Here is a 15,845-nt window from a genome sequence, read left to right on the forward strand (position 1 = left end):
AGGAGTTGAAGTGTGCATGTTTTGAGAGATTGAAGGGTTGGAGGCGCTTGTTTGCCGTCGGGGCTGAGTTCTGGATGAATTCAGGTTCGGCAGCCGAAGGTTTATTCGGCCGCCGAACCTCTTGCATGGTGGCTTAGGCTGCCACAGCTTGCCCCCGCGAGTTTTGCATGTTCGGCTCTGTTTGGGGGATTCGGCCGCCGAAGGTGCCGCCGAAGGTTAGAGACTTTCGTCTCTGGAGTGCCTTTTGGCCCCCGAAACTTGCCCCCGAAAGGGTTCGGCCGCCGAAGCTTAAGATTCGGCCGCCGAAGGTGCTTGAGTTTCGTCTCTAGAGAGGACTTTTGGCCACCGAACCTGCCGCCGAAAGTGTTCTGTCCAGCTTTCTTTTGCATGCTTTGCATGGATGTTAGAGTGAGGTTAAGGGGATGCTTGGGGAGTTTAATAGAGGTATTCATAAGCTTGTTTGGTCCCTCATTTGAGTCCATCTGTATAGGTACAGATCAGAGGAACTAGAGAGAGCAGCAGTGAGTACTGCTCCAGAGTTTCAGAGCCTGCAGAGTCAGTCAGTCCAGATAGCCGGAGGTGAGTGGAACTAAACTTAATGCTTTTAATTGACTAATGGAATGTTTTAGCATATCTCATGCATCATGATTATGCCTTAGGTTGATTGCATTAGTAGCCACGAATCTGTTGCATTGCATTGTTATTTGTTGATGTGGGTAAATGCTGAATGATCCCATAGTCACAGACAGGAAGTCCAGGAGCCTTTGACTACGCCCTGGCAGGTATAGCAAGTCCAGGAGCCTTTGACTACGCCCTGGCAGGTATAGCAAAGACCAGGAGCCTTTGACTACGCCTTGGCAATGGTAAGTACAGAGGTGTTATATACACATATACATATATGACAGGAAGACCAGGTGCTCGATTCTACGCCCTGGCACAGAGCTACTGGGACTATGTGGTGACAGGTTTACTCTTGATGTGGCTTGTCTGTGTTATGACGCATTCCATGAGATCAGAGTTTACTGAGATATTTTACTGTTCTACTCACTGGGCTACAGAGCTCATCCCACTCCCTTCACCCCAGTTTTGCAGGTTCTATAGACAGTGTACAGGGACAGTCCAGCAGGATACAGAAAGAGGAAAGAGATGTGTAATAGTGTAGAGTGGACATGTTAAAGAGATGTAATAGTTATGTTTTCAGTTACAGATGTGCTTGACTTAGTAGTTTGTGATGTGTTTTGTCCATGATCTGTATATGTATATGTTTTACAGAGTATGTGAAAAACCAGGCTTAACAGGTATGAGTTAACCCATCTAGAGCAAGCTCTAGCCAGGGGTACAGAGTACAGAGTACAGAGTACAGAGTACAGAGATAGTGCATGCACAGGTTAAGCCTTGGTTCAGAAAAGAGTTTTTATTTTCACAGAAAATGTATGACATGTATGAAGTTTACAGGTACATAGAGAGTATAGCAGGCTTGCTACGGGTTCTGGCGGCCTTAAGCCGACCTGAGTCCTAGCGCCGGTGACGGTCCATTTTGGGGTCGTTACAGCGCCTGAATCGCCGGCCTTGATTGAGGCCTTTGTCCCTCTGATTTCTTTACAAAATTCTTTAGGTGCCCCCTCTTTATCAACCTCTCGATCTCTGCTATCAACTGGAAGCAGTTGTTGGTATCGTGGCCATGCGTCCGATGATATTGACAGTATTTGTCAGGATTCCGATGATCTGCTTCCGACTTCATAGGTTTGGGCCACTGAAGAAAATCCTTATCCTGGACAGCCATGAGCACCTCGGCTCTGGACGCATTTAATGGAGTCGGCTTTTCAGGGACCCAAGGGGGAGGCAACCTTGGCTCAAGGGCCCGTGGAGGGGGAGGCCTTTGATCCCTTCGCTCCCAGGCCTGCTTGTACGGCTCGGGCCTCTTGCCGTGTTTCCTTTCATGTTTCTCCGGCCTCCTTTCTTCTGGGGCCTTTTCTTTTCCTGTCATCCTTTTGGCAAATCAGCTTGTTACTAGGGCGTCATCCTGCCTTATATACTTCTCCGTTCTCTGCATCAGCTCGGCCAGGGAGGTCGGAGGCTTCCTGCTTAAGGAACCGAAGAATTCAGCAGAGGTCGTTCCCTTTTGCATTGCCTCTACCGCCCTTCCTTCATCAAGATCGGGAATCTGCAGGGCCTCCGTATTGAAACGAGCGACATACTCTCTGAGTGATTCACCCTCTCTCTGCCTTATTGTCTCCAAGTAGCTCGTCTTCCTCTCCGCTGGCACCCCGGCTATGAATCGACTGATGAAACGAATGGCTAGGTCTCCGAAACTCCTGATACTTCCGGCCTCAAGGCTGTTGAACCACGCCCGCACTGGTCCCGAGAGCGTCGTTGGGAATACTTTACACATTAAGGCATCAGATAGAGTTTGCAACTCCATGAAGGTCTTATAGTTCATGACGTGCTCCCTCGGGTTACCAGTTCCATCATAAGCTGCCATTGATGGCATCATAAACTTCTTAGGGACAGTCTCTTGCTGCACCCACTTTGAGAAAGGGGAAGAAGTAGGCAAAGAGGTTTGGCTTTGGTCTTTCTTACCTAGCTCGGCAAGGAGCTGTTCTCTCAATTTCTTCAACTTTTGGTCCACCTTCTCGTCTTCTGGGCTGAGTTTTTTCTCCAGGTGGTACTCCTCCTCCTCTGCTTCAGTTCCCGTCCACCCGGTTATTTCGGCGGAATAGTTATCCACCTCCTCATTTTCTATCATCTCCCTCGCCCTCCTCCCATGGATTCGGGCCTCCGGTCCTTCCTCTTCGCTGGCTCTTCTTCCTCTTTCTTCAGTATCGCGGCTGCTGGTTTGAAGACGGTCAGGTGCAGGTCGGGGGTCATTGGTCTGAGGTTCCTCTACAACCGGGAGTGTATTTGCTGGGGTGTTGAGGCCTCTCTGTTGCATTATCTGCCCCAACCAGTGGGTTGTATTCTGTAACTGGAAAGCCATGTTTTGAAGATCTTGGTTAGACAAAGTGACAGCGGGAGTGTTCCCTGCCAAACTTGGCGAGGGATTAAGAGGAACAGGTGTTTGGTTGTTTAATACCGTAGGACTAGAAAAGGAGAATTGTTGCCCCTCTTGGGCAGAGCTTAGGTCATTTGGGACGTTAAGGTTACTTTCTTGGTGATTAGCCATCGTGGATCTCAGTGGGTTTCTTTAAGAGTGAAAACTCCGGTGATGAAAAGATCTCCGTCGTTTCCCACAGACGGCGCCAATTGATGATCTGAGATCCAATAGAATAGGGTTTTACAAGGGTTTTGGTATTGAAGAATAAAGCTTGGTCCATCTCTCTAGAGGGGTATCCCTTTTATACTTTCTGTCTACTTGCTGATGACGTACTACGGCTCTCCTATGATAGGGCCACGCGTCTCTGCCATACAGATATGGGCGTACAAGGATATCAGGCGCCTGCTCCATGCGTAACGGCCTCTGATTCTCCCCCATGCGTACGCTCGAGCGGATCTGCCAGGCTGTATGACGAGTCTCGTTCTGGATCCTGGGCTGGGCCGAGAGCTGGGCTGGACGCGGAACCCAGGAGGAGAAAGAATCCGTAGGGAGGTTATACAGGCTGGGCCGATCTCGAGTAGGAAGAATCTGGTGGAGTCCGGCCTCAGGGGTCTGAAGATCCAGGTCTGTTTTACTTGAGGGAGCCTGCGGGCCTTCCTTTCATGGGCCATGGCCTTAATCTAGACCTAGGATTGGGGATAGGGAAATCCAGTGGTCATCAATGATATTGGCAATTAAGATAAATTTTATTGAATTTAAGATCGTGTTTAAATATTAAATATATATAATTGGGTTGGCTTTAACCACTTTGAGATGTTATTCTATTAATAAAATAATACAAACATTAAACTAATTAATTAATATATAATTTCAAAAAATAATGGGCCCACCTCGCTTAATAATTTCTCAATTCTCATGCATGGGGTGGGCCATTTCCCTGTCTGGTATCAAACAGGTTCAGACAAAAATTCAAAGAAATTTCCATCTGAACTGCTTTCTATTTCTAATTGCGGAAATCTTTGAATTTTTTTTATTCAAGTGTTGCATGCATTTGTTTATTTGTTCAAAAATTAATTGATTCCATGTGATTGCTGAAATATTAAAAGGCTAAGAGATAACTTTCCAAATTGTGAAAACTTCTATTTAAAGGGAAAAGAAATACTGAAGGATGCCAACCAACAATATGTTTTTTTTTTTTTTACTGATATATTTTCTCAAGAATTGTTTTATTTGTTAATTTATTTATTGTAACAAAGTCAATAATGGGTGTGAGATGGCATGTATGTGACAAAAATAGGTAGAATATTACTATTCATCTTTATATTGTAAATTTAAAAAAAATATATTTGCAGAAAATATTAATGTTTGTCCTTAGCAGATCTCAAATTCGAATATTATAAATGCATGATGTTATATACTCCAAACATAAGAAGTGAAAACTTCATATGACATTTCAGTATATTTTTTGATAAAACATGTGTGATTTAAAATAATAATAAAAAAATTCATTTACTATAAGAGAAAGAAATCTTGAAATAGTACTAAATATTTTAATTTTTTTTAGAGATTAAAAGAAAATATATTAATATAAATTGGAAGCAGAGGAGATATGGAGGATAAAATTAAGGTAAGCTAAACTTAACTTGTGGGTGTTGGATCCATCATATAATAATTAGCGTAAAGTGTGTACGCTTTACTAAACAGCTCATTAGTAGCAGTTAATTATATCAGTCTCACATTATTCCATTCCACCCAATCTTATTATATATCATTATCCCTTTGTAACTAATCTTCTCCAAACATTTCAAATTTCACCACAATGCATCATCTTCTTGAAGGAAAAGTAAAAATTATTAATATTTTAATTATATGATCAAAACACTAAATTCTAGGTTGATGAACAGGGCCTTGGAAAGATCATGGATATACATTTTGTGATTAAACAGGAGAATTCATCAGCCTCCACACAAGACACTATCCGATGAGATATGAAGATTCCATTGGCCGGCAAACTGTTTGGATTATATGTAGGATTATTTTATTAATGGATATATTAGTTTACATATTGTGAAGTTGTACACAGTGAATTAATAAAAGTTATGTCTTCTACTAAGAAAGTGACTCTGAACTCAGGCTTATGGCCGCTATTGGACTTCTGACGACGCGTTTACCCTCAACATCAACCCAGCTAAGGTAGCCAAAAACTACACTTTCTTCGAGCTGGCTTGGACCTTCAATGACCAATTTGTAGTTTAGCTTCTCGTTCTTGGATTTAAAATCCAACTTCTCTGGCATGACACTGACCTTTAACCCTTTCATGGGCGTTATGTTTGCAGTGTAAGTTGACATTGCCTCACCTACATTGGTCACTGTCCGGTGAAATTCTCGGACGGTGGTCGAACTCATTTCCGATGAGTTAGAGTTGAAGAAGGCCACAAAAGCAGGATAGTTAATATCCAAGGATGGGACGGAACAATCGTTAGAAGGTGACTTTGTAATGGCTTTGATTTGATTTTCTGTGAAGTTTAATGCGCAGAGGAGTTTCACGTAATCAGTTGAACTCAAGTCATAAATGAGGCCGGGGTCTAGTGCCTTGCTGGGATTCACCTGGCCAGCTCCCATGTCTAAAGAAGTGGCTGGCTTGTTGTCATTCCCAATATCTTTGATAGGCCCATGAGTGTGATCCATGGTGTCGGCTGTGGTCATCATGGCCGACCGGATAGCTGCAGGGCTCCAATCGGGATGTGCCTTCCTCAAGAGTGCTGCCACACCTGCTGCATGGGGGCAAGCCATGGATGTCCCAGATAAGATATTGAAGTTGCTGAATAGTGGCTTAGAATTGATCCTCACCACTTCAATATTTTGTGGCCATGCAGCTAAGATTAAAGAACCAGGAGCCATTATGTCGGGCTTCAAAACAAATGGGCAACTTGGGGATGGTCCTCTAGAGCTGTAGCTTGTTAGACTTGGAGCTGTTTCAATCCCGAGCTTTGTTTCCTGAAACTCCAAGCTTGCCTGCGGCTTGCTGCTACTCTTGATGAAATCCTTAATAGTTTCGCCATCTTTTGGATTCACAAATATTGCTGGAAAATCGGTTTCAATTAAAAATTCAAGGTCTGTGAAGTTTGTTATGAAGATACCTCCGGTGACATTCGCTTGTCTGACGTTATTAAATTGGCTGCCTAAGGAAGAATTCTTGTCTTCGCAGACAACGATTTTTCGCTCAACAGTATTCAACTGTTTACTGAGACATGCATCCAAGAAAACAATTGGAACTTCGGTTTCTGTATAATTCCCAGGATATAGAGATAAGCCAGTGACTGAAACTCCATTGCCAAGTCTCAAAACTCCATCATATTCACGATCTATCGTACCAGCTGCAACAGTTAGCACCCAGGGAATGCCGTTGTGTAGCGTCCCAAGGAAAGGCCCTTGGTTTCCTGCAGAAGTTGAAACGAAGATGTTCTTTTCTAAGGCTGCGAATGAGGCCAAAGCAATGGGATCTTCATACAAAGGAACCCCGTCCAGGCCCAGTGATATCGACAGTACATCAACTCCATCAATAATTGCTTGATCAATTGCAGCAATTATATCAGAAGTAGTAGCACCTTCGTCCCAGAGAGCTTTATACATAGCAACGTGGGCCCTGGGAGCCACTCCACTAGCAGTTCCCGGTGCGTAGCCAAAGAAAGAAGCACCCTCCACAAAATTCCCGGCCGCCGTACTCGAGGTGTGGGTCCCATGGCCGTCGGTGTCACGAGTTGAATTCATGGAAATGGTGATGTTCCTGGCAATTAGACCTTTGTTGAAAGATCGAGCTCCAATTAGCTTCTTGTTACATAATGAAGAGTTGAACATGGTTCCACTCTCACACTCTCCTTTCCATCTTTTTGGAATTTCATAAATTCCATTGTCGTTATAGCTCTCACTTTCCGGCCAAATACCAGTATCCACCACCCCGATAATAACATCCTCCCCATAATTCGTCGCCTGCCATGCTCCAGAATTGCCAGTGAGGCCTAGAAATTGCGGTGAATGAGTTGTATCGAGTTTAACAGGCAGGTCTTTAAAGGAAGAAATATAACCTGGAGAATTTTTCAAAGCCTCAAGCTCAGAAGGAGAGAGATGAGCACTAAAGCCATTCATAGCATGAGTATAAGTATAGATAAGCTTAGAAGAGGTGGATGTGGTGGAAGCAATGGTGCTTCTGCTTGCAGACACTGCAAAAGCCGAAGAAAGAGTCGCCAAATACCAGCTATGCTGGCTAGAGAAGGCTTTGGGCATGGCCGACAAGTCCATGTGAACTATATAATTGTCTTTTTGTGCTCTTGTGGGGATGAAAATTGAGATAGCGGCAAAGAAAAAACATGCACAAGAGATAATACTGTAATGCATTGCCATGATGAAGAAAGAGAATGAATATTTTAGTACAATACTCTGAAGGGCTGTGTGTTTATATAGGAAACTGAACCTTCAGATTCTGCTAAAAAAATTATTTTTCTAATTTTTTTTTTTTTTTTCAAAATCCAACTTGTCCCTTACGTTGGCCATATACAATAGTGTACAAAAATGAAGCTCTGTGATTCCAGGCCAGCTTGATAATTAGCTCTTGACTTGGTCTCGCCTATATCCATAAAATTTGCCATATTGCTTAACTGAGGTCGATACTTCTCAGCATTCACAACCAAATTTGAAGCTTAGAAGTCATGTTGGCCGTCAGCAATCTGGTTTCCTTGTTTGAAATTGCGGGTTTTGAATTGAATTATAGGAGATCTTCAATTTTGATTTTAATTTGATTCTCAAAAAATAATTTAATTTCAAATTCAGTCAATTTAATATTAAATTAAGAAAAATTATTATTTGATTTTATAATATAAAAACTCATTAATTAATCTCTCATTTTTTAAAATTATATTAAAATATTTTTAAAATTTTATTAATTAATTTTTTAAATATTAAAAAAATTAAATTAATTAGTAACTTACGTGGGGAGAGCTAAGATAGTGGAGAGATTTCAGAAGAGATCTGATGGATTTATTTGGGTGCATTAATTGTAAACCTTCGCGTGCAAAAAAGGTTTCAAAGTATTTTGTTGCTCATGAAGATTTTCATTTAATTGAAGTAACAACCCAATATAAATATCTATACCACTTGAGCAAGATATAAAATATTTTTTTAAAAAATAAAAACTAATCTAAACATTTCTAACGTTATCAAATTCTCATGGGCATCCATGGCTCTAAAATTTCCCACTTTTTTTTTAAACAAATTAGTTTAAAATATTATGCATACTTTAAGTCGGAGTTTCCACATTTATTTAATTTTTAAAATTTATTATTTATAGTAAGAAAAATATTTTAATACTTGATGTATCTATTAACCTAATAGAGAAGCCCATGTGTACAATTAAATAAAAAAGAAAATGGAAAAGGAAAACTCGGTTTCCGGGAAAAATGATGAGAAGATTGGAGAGAGGAAGATTGAGTTAGAGCCCACCATGTGTGGCAGAGGAAGTGTCCAAAATACATATGACTAACAAGTCACAATGATAAAGACTTGAGAAACGTGGAAGTAGCTGTTGGGCAGCCATGTGGGCAGTGCAAATTGATAAAAACTTAGTACTAAGGAACACGGCGGGCTACCCATCACTGTTGAAATGAATGAGATCCAGAATACAATTCTCACAAATTTTTATTGAGTCGATTTTGTGCGAAAAAAAAAAAAGTTAGAGATAAACATGAGAATAAAAATTCAATTCTCATAATGAACCGATTTCATATAAAAAAATGGTTATTTGAATGAATAATTTAATTTCTTTTCGATTCTTATAAAATTTAATCAGCTAATTCAATACAAATAATATTTACAATTACATACTATAAAAGGAAAAGGACATGGACTACTTTTCCTTTTTTTTTGTCAGGATATTAACTTCACACCAAAATCATTCATAAGAAACTTACTACTTGTATAGATAGATGATCAGTTACTTTGAAGAAAGATTACCAGCAAACATTAAGTAAGTTTCGAAAGAGAAGGAACAATCATAAGTACCCAAAACAGAAGCAAAAGAACAAACATGTCATCCTCGTACGTAAGAGTTTAACATTGTAATTAAGAATTGGTATTGTGTGCAGTGATGAATAATTTAAGTGGGTTGTTTGGTCGCATGTCAGCTTCAGTTGTTTCTGGTTTAAGCTGTAATTAACATTTACAAGAAAACACAAAGTTGATGGGTTCATATTATGACAGCTGAAAATCAGAGAATATTATGTAAGTTTCCTTTTTGCCCTACCTTGTTTTCTAAGGAAGAATTGGTTGAAGTTAATCATCTTTTTCATTTTTGTAAATAATTAATTTAATAAAATATATATTTTATGGATTAAATAATTTCTCGTATTGAATAGTCTCCCTATCTGTGAGCCTATTACTTATAGCTAGTGGCATGGGGCATTGCCTACTTTGTTGTTAGCTGGAAGTGGAGGACCAGGGTTCCTAGATAGCGACACATATTTACATAAGGGTATGAACTAAAATGACTTTTTTAACCTTTTTAATTTTATTTATTTTTTTTTTAATTTTACTTTTGAATGATTAGTGAGTAACAACTTAAAGACAAAATTACATCACATGATTTATTTGTTTCTACCAAAGTTGACAAAAAAATTTTACTTAAGGGATAGAAAATGGAATTATTATGACCTGGACTCATTGATTGCAATTAATGGTAACATTGAGGCAAAGAGCAATGATTGGTATCTGAGAAAATTATAAAGCAAAGAAAAGGAAAGAAAAAAAAAGAGTTAAGAGAGAATGAGTGGCTAAGCATTGTGAAGGCTTTTATGAAATTTCTTTTCATTAACAACCCATTTCAGCATACAGTTCTTCTGTTAATATTACTTTTCATCCCAATCCATCTCTGCAACCACTTGATAACTAATGAAACTAACACTTCTAACTAACAACTGATTTTAACTAACTTTTGACTTTCTTGTTCTTTACATCACCCACCCGTCAAGGAAGTATTATGGAAATTGAGCATCTAAAAAACTAATTAAAATCCTCCCAAGTGGCATTATCAGGGCTAAAGATGAACACACCGTATGCAATTTCAGCAGAACAGAGTTGCCTGTTTCCCAACTTAATTTTAAATTAAATTATTAAAATAAAATAATAAATAATATGAACAGCATTTTAAAAATAAGATAAAATTAAATAGAATTATAATATTTAATTTATTATTATTATAATGTAAACAAAATAATTTTAAAATAATAAATAAAATTATGAAAAAAATATAATTTAAGACACATTTGATGATATAGGAATAATAAGCTATAATGATTACAATTAGATGGCCAAAATTTAAATTTTAATTAATAAAATTTTATAAATTATATTTTTATCTAACAATAAATAACATTATTTTTTATAAATAATATATTTTATTATTTTAAATAATAAAAAATAAGAATTAATAAAAAAAAATTGATATCACATCTAAGTAAATCACTTTGATACATACAACCTAAAAGCTAAATTATTAATTTAAAGTTAATAGAAAGATACAAAAAGTTTTATTTTCCTCTTCAATTCTAATATTTTTTAATTTTCTTTTTTATCTTTATTTTTTAATATTTTTATTTATAAAGTATTATAGGTAGATAATTACACTTTATATAATTTAATCATTTTTTTTTTATTTTTCTTCACTTCCAGAAGTTTTTAGCATATTAAAATCTTAATTTCATAAATTTATTTTAGAGCTAATATTTATAATATATTTAAATTTGTAAAAGAATTGGGATCCAAAGGCTAATTTTTATGCCCCTAACTAGAATTTTTTTAACATAATAATATCTGAATTTGATAAAATTTATTATTATTATTTTTTTAATAAAAAGGTTAGGGAAAGAGGCCAAGCTATATGTGTCTGCCTCTGATTTAATTCCATCAGTCAAGACAAAATTTCCTAATTTTTTATTGAGAAAAAAATTTCCTCAAATTAATTTCCGATTTTAATAACTTTTACTAATTAAAAAAAAAACCTGACTGCTAAATTCAAATTATTGATTTAACATAAGAAAAAATAAAAACTGTAACTTGGCCAATTTATTATTACATATAATTTGATTTTTACTTTTTGATTTTTTTTTTTGAAATTATCTGATAGAATTTGATATTCAATGCATTTTGTTGTAATTCTTTCTTAATTGAGATACTCTGACTGAACAAGTTCATAGTTTAAAAAAGGTAAGAGATCATAAATGAACAAATATTATTTAGTGTAAAAAACTATTTTGAGCTAAGTGCTTTTAGCTGAGACGAAACCAACCTTACTAATTAAGAAATGTATACATTACAATACCCAACAAAAGAAATAAGGTATATTATGGAAATTCACTTCATGTTTCTATGCCAAAAACTGCCATGAATCACCAGCAAATCTGAGTAGTTGATGTACTTGAATTGAACCCTTTGTATTAATTCCAAAGTCCACCACGCTGGATAATCTTGCAGAGTCAGGAAAAAATAATTATCTAATATTTAAAATCATTACGCCATTAATTCAAATTTGCATTATATAATCTCAATAATCGCTGTAAATTACTTTTTTTTTTTTTAAATTTAAAGATATTTAATCGAGTTTCAAATTAGTATCGAAAATAAAATTGGGTAAAAGTGTTAAATTTACTTTATGACTATACAAGAAAAGGTAAAAACTATTAAATTTAATTTTTCATTTAAATTTATTCATAAATCATTATTAAAAAATAAATAAATTTAAATAATGTTAAATGGACGGAAGACTACATAACTCATCTTCTTAGACCTTGTTTGTTTCAAATGTATTATTACGTGGAATTCACCGCCTAAAAAGTAACTTAACTAGATTGGAATAAATTATTTCCCTCCACTAAAAAAAAAAATTCTTTGACTTTCCATGAAGTAAAAAGAAAGCCAACCAGATAAAACTAATTTTACACTTTTTGAAAATTTCAAGTTCACTAATCAAGTTACTCCAATCAAACAATGTCTTAAATAATGACAAGTGCTCATCAATTTAAATGATATTTTTTTAGATTTATTTAACGTTTTAATAATAATTTAAAAGTAAATTTATATTAAAAAATTAAATTAATATTTTTAATAACAACTATATAATTTAGAGGTAATGATAAAAAAATCCATTTTTTTTTATGTTTACAATTACTTCTATCCTTTTATAATTCGCCAATTAAATTTCATATTTTTATATTTATATTTATTCTAATTATACTATACTGTTAAATTTTCTATTAAAAACTAATGAAAGTGTTATGTCATCTGAAATGTCATTATCATGTCATTGCCACCTCAGCAAAGTTTACGGTACAATTGATTACAACTTAAAAAATCAGAATTTAATAGATAAATTTTTAAAATTTAGAGTGCAATTAATTTTTTTTTTTAAATCAGAATTTTTTTAATTTTTCTCCAAAAATTAAAATTTAGAATATTAAAAAAATTTTACATTATTATTATTATTATTATTATTTTTTAATTTTATCAATGATTTAATATATTAATTTTATTTTAATTTAATTTTAAATTAAGCTACAATAATTATTATTGTAATTTTAAAAAATATATAATTAACCATATAATTGAAATTAAAAAAAATTATATTTGAAAAATTATATTAAAAAATAATTATAACTATTTTATTATTTATATTTTTAAAAATAAATTATGCAAAATATAATTTTAAATTAATTTTATATTTCACACTAAAATTACATTTACACTCTTTTCTAATATATTGACTTCAATCGGAATGACTGTCTCGACTGTCTCATATTTCCTGTATGTAAGTCTAGGACTATACAGTTATGTATTTCGATCATATAAATTATGAAATATAATTAATATATATTATTAATCATATATTTTTTTAAATTACTATGATAATTAGTATGGATTAAAAAAAATTAAGATATAAATTAATTGGATTAAATTAAAATAAATTAATATACTAAATTATTGATAAAATTAAAAAATTTATAATAATAATACAATTATTTTTTAATATTATAAATCTTAATTTTAAGAAAAATAACAAAAAAAACTTAAATTTTAAAAATTTTTTTAATTAAACTCTAAATTTTAAAAATTTATCAATTAAATCTTAATTTTTTATATAAATTTTACTCATGTGATAAAGTGACGTGACAATTACGTGTTAAATAATATGGTACTTCTATTAAGATAGAGTGTAATTAAAATAAATATAAAAATGTGGAGTTTAATTGACGATCGATAAAATAATAAAAGAATAGGATATAATTATAAAAATGAAAAAAATATAAAATTTTTTTATCATTAACTCTATAATTTATCAGCAAATTATAGCTTTTTAAGTAAAAATTGAGAGTATAAGTTGTTGTTTATAGTAATTAAGTAGTAGCAGAAGGCACATACAAATTACGATGTAAAGGAGGTTTGAATTAGAGATCATTGCCTTTGGCACTTCCTTTGATGGGAGTAAAGACACTGAACAAGATTCAGGAAAATATGGGTTGGCATTTGAGGGAACTATCATATCATATCATACCTCTCTGGGAGCGTTTTCATTTCATCAATGATGTCAATCTCTTTTTCTAGGAAAAAAAAAATGCTAATAGCTTCCCCAATTGTATTCGATTTTTATATTTTTTTATAAAAATAAAAATTTTAATATAAATAACACATTTTAAAGCAACCTTACTAATTAAGACATGTACACATTACAATACCCAACAAACGAGATAAGGTATATTATGGAAATTCACATCATGTTTCTATGCCAAAAACTGCCGTGAATCACCAGCAAATCTGAGTAGTTGATGTACTTGAATTGAACCCTTTGTATTAATTACAAAGTCCACCACGCTGGCTAATCTTGCAGGGTAAAGAAAAATAATAATACCCACTTGTGAATACATGAGGAGCAGCTTGGTTTATATTAGGGGTGTAAATGAATCAAACTGTTCGTGAGCTATTCGAGGTTCGATTCGATAAAAGCTCGATCGAGTTTGACTCGATTTTTAAACGAGCCAAACTCGAGCTTAATTTTTAGGCTCGTTTGGTAAACGAGCCAAACTTGAACTCCATAGTATTTGGCTCGTTAAGGCTCGTGAGCTCGGTTCGTTTCTGAGTTCATGAGCAGGCTCGCGAATAGGCTCGTGAATAGTCTCGTTAAGCAAACTGAAATTACTATCATAGGAGAAATAAACTCAAACCATACATATACTTTAATGAGGCAAATCTAAATTTTTTAAAATTCAGCTCTATATAATTTAGTTACACTCTTAAACTTGCATATATTTGCATCATTGAGATTTAAAAACTCATCTTTATAAGTTTACATGCTAATTTGTAGATATACTTATTTAACTAAAATTATTTTAGTTTTAAACTTATTAGTTTTAAACTAAAACTCATTATACATGTAAATAAATTAAATTACTCGTGAACTATTCGAGATTCAGCTCAATTAAAGCTCGACTCAGCTCGATAAAAACTCGACTCGTCTAAGCTCGTTTGCTAAACGAGTCAAATTTGAGCTTCTTAATACTCGGCTCGAGTTCGATATGAGTAAAGCTTGAATTCGGCTCGAGTTCGAAAAAATTTTAACGAACTAAGTTTGAATTCTAAAAAGTTCGGCTCGGCTCGGTTCATTTACAGTCCTAGTTTATACCCTGAAGAAGGGGAATCAGTTTGTATGTTAATTTTAATTAAAATCAAATATTTATTTATTTTTAATTTAAATGATCTTTTATTATTAAGCTGATTAATTCGAATTTACCCAATAAAAATTGCAAAATACTTTCTCTCAACTTTAAAGGTGTTTTAACTAAGTTTTAAATTTAAAATCACTACTTGAGGGTGGAGAGTTCTATATTGTAATAATTCAGATTTTTTAATTTATTTTTCAATTAATCTAAAATAATTGATTAAATTATTAAAGTATATCAAATTTAATATTTTGATTCAAAATTTTTTTAACTATTATTAAAAGTTTAAATAAGTCAAATAACGCTGAGAAACGTATAACTTATATTCTTAAATTTTACAGATGTAAATGATATTTTTATAAATTTATTTAATTTTTAATAATAATTAAAAAATAAATTTAAATTGGAAGATTAAATTAATATTTTTGACACTTACGTATAATTTATAGGTAAATTTTACATTTTTAACCATAAAATAGAGAGTATAAGTGGCTGTTTATAGTAATTAATGGACATAGAAATTAAGATTTAAACGTGCTTTGAAGAAGAGATCATTGCCTTTGCCGTTTCTTCATATAGGATTGATTAGACTATAATGTTCAGGGATTAACATTATTTGGTTTAAATTAAAAAAATTAATCGCACGAAATTAATTTAAATTGAAATTTGATTTGATATTTTTTTAATTTTGGTTCAATTCAATTCAATTTTTAATTTTAAAATTTTTAATTATTTCAATTCGATTTCATTTTGATTAGAAAAAATTGAATCGAACTGATTAATAATAATAATATATTATTTTCAATAATATAGAGAGATTAAATCATATTAAAATTAAAATATTTTAATTAAATTTTAAAATACTAAAAATAAAGAGTAAAAAATAAAAAAATTTATTAAAAATTCAAATTTATCAAACTGATTCAAAATTGAAAAAATCGAACCGAACTGATTAGCGATAATAATATATTATTTTCAATACTATAGAGAAGTTAGATCATGTTAAAATTAAAATATTTCAATTAAATTTTAAAATATTAAAAATAAAGAGTAAA

At 33.4% G+C, this 15,845-nt stretch overlaps 1 protein-coding gene across 1 annotated transcript; it reads right to left on the reverse strand.

Moving 5' to 3' along the window:
• Nucleotides 1-4,871: 4,871 nt before the first annotated feature.
• LOC110615754 (subtilisin-like protease SBT3) lies at nt 4,872-7,459 on the reverse strand. Its single transcript, XM_021757841.2, has one exon. It carries the CDS (start codon nt 7,433-7,435, stop codon nt 5,144-5,146), a length of 2,292 nt encoding a protein of 763 aa, XP_021613533.1. The 5' UTR covers nt 7,436-7,459; the 3' UTR covers nt 4,872-5,143.
• Nucleotides 7,460-15,845: the final 8,386 nt, after the last annotated feature.

This window comes from Manihot esculenta, chromosome 5, assembly GCF_001659605.2.
Source record: "Manihot esculenta cultivar AM560-2 chromosome 5, M.esculenta_v8, whole genome shotgun sequence".
In the NCBI taxonomy this organism is placed as follows: Eukaryota; Viridiplantae; Streptophyta; class Magnoliopsida; order Malpighiales; family Euphorbiaceae; genus Manihot; species Manihot esculenta.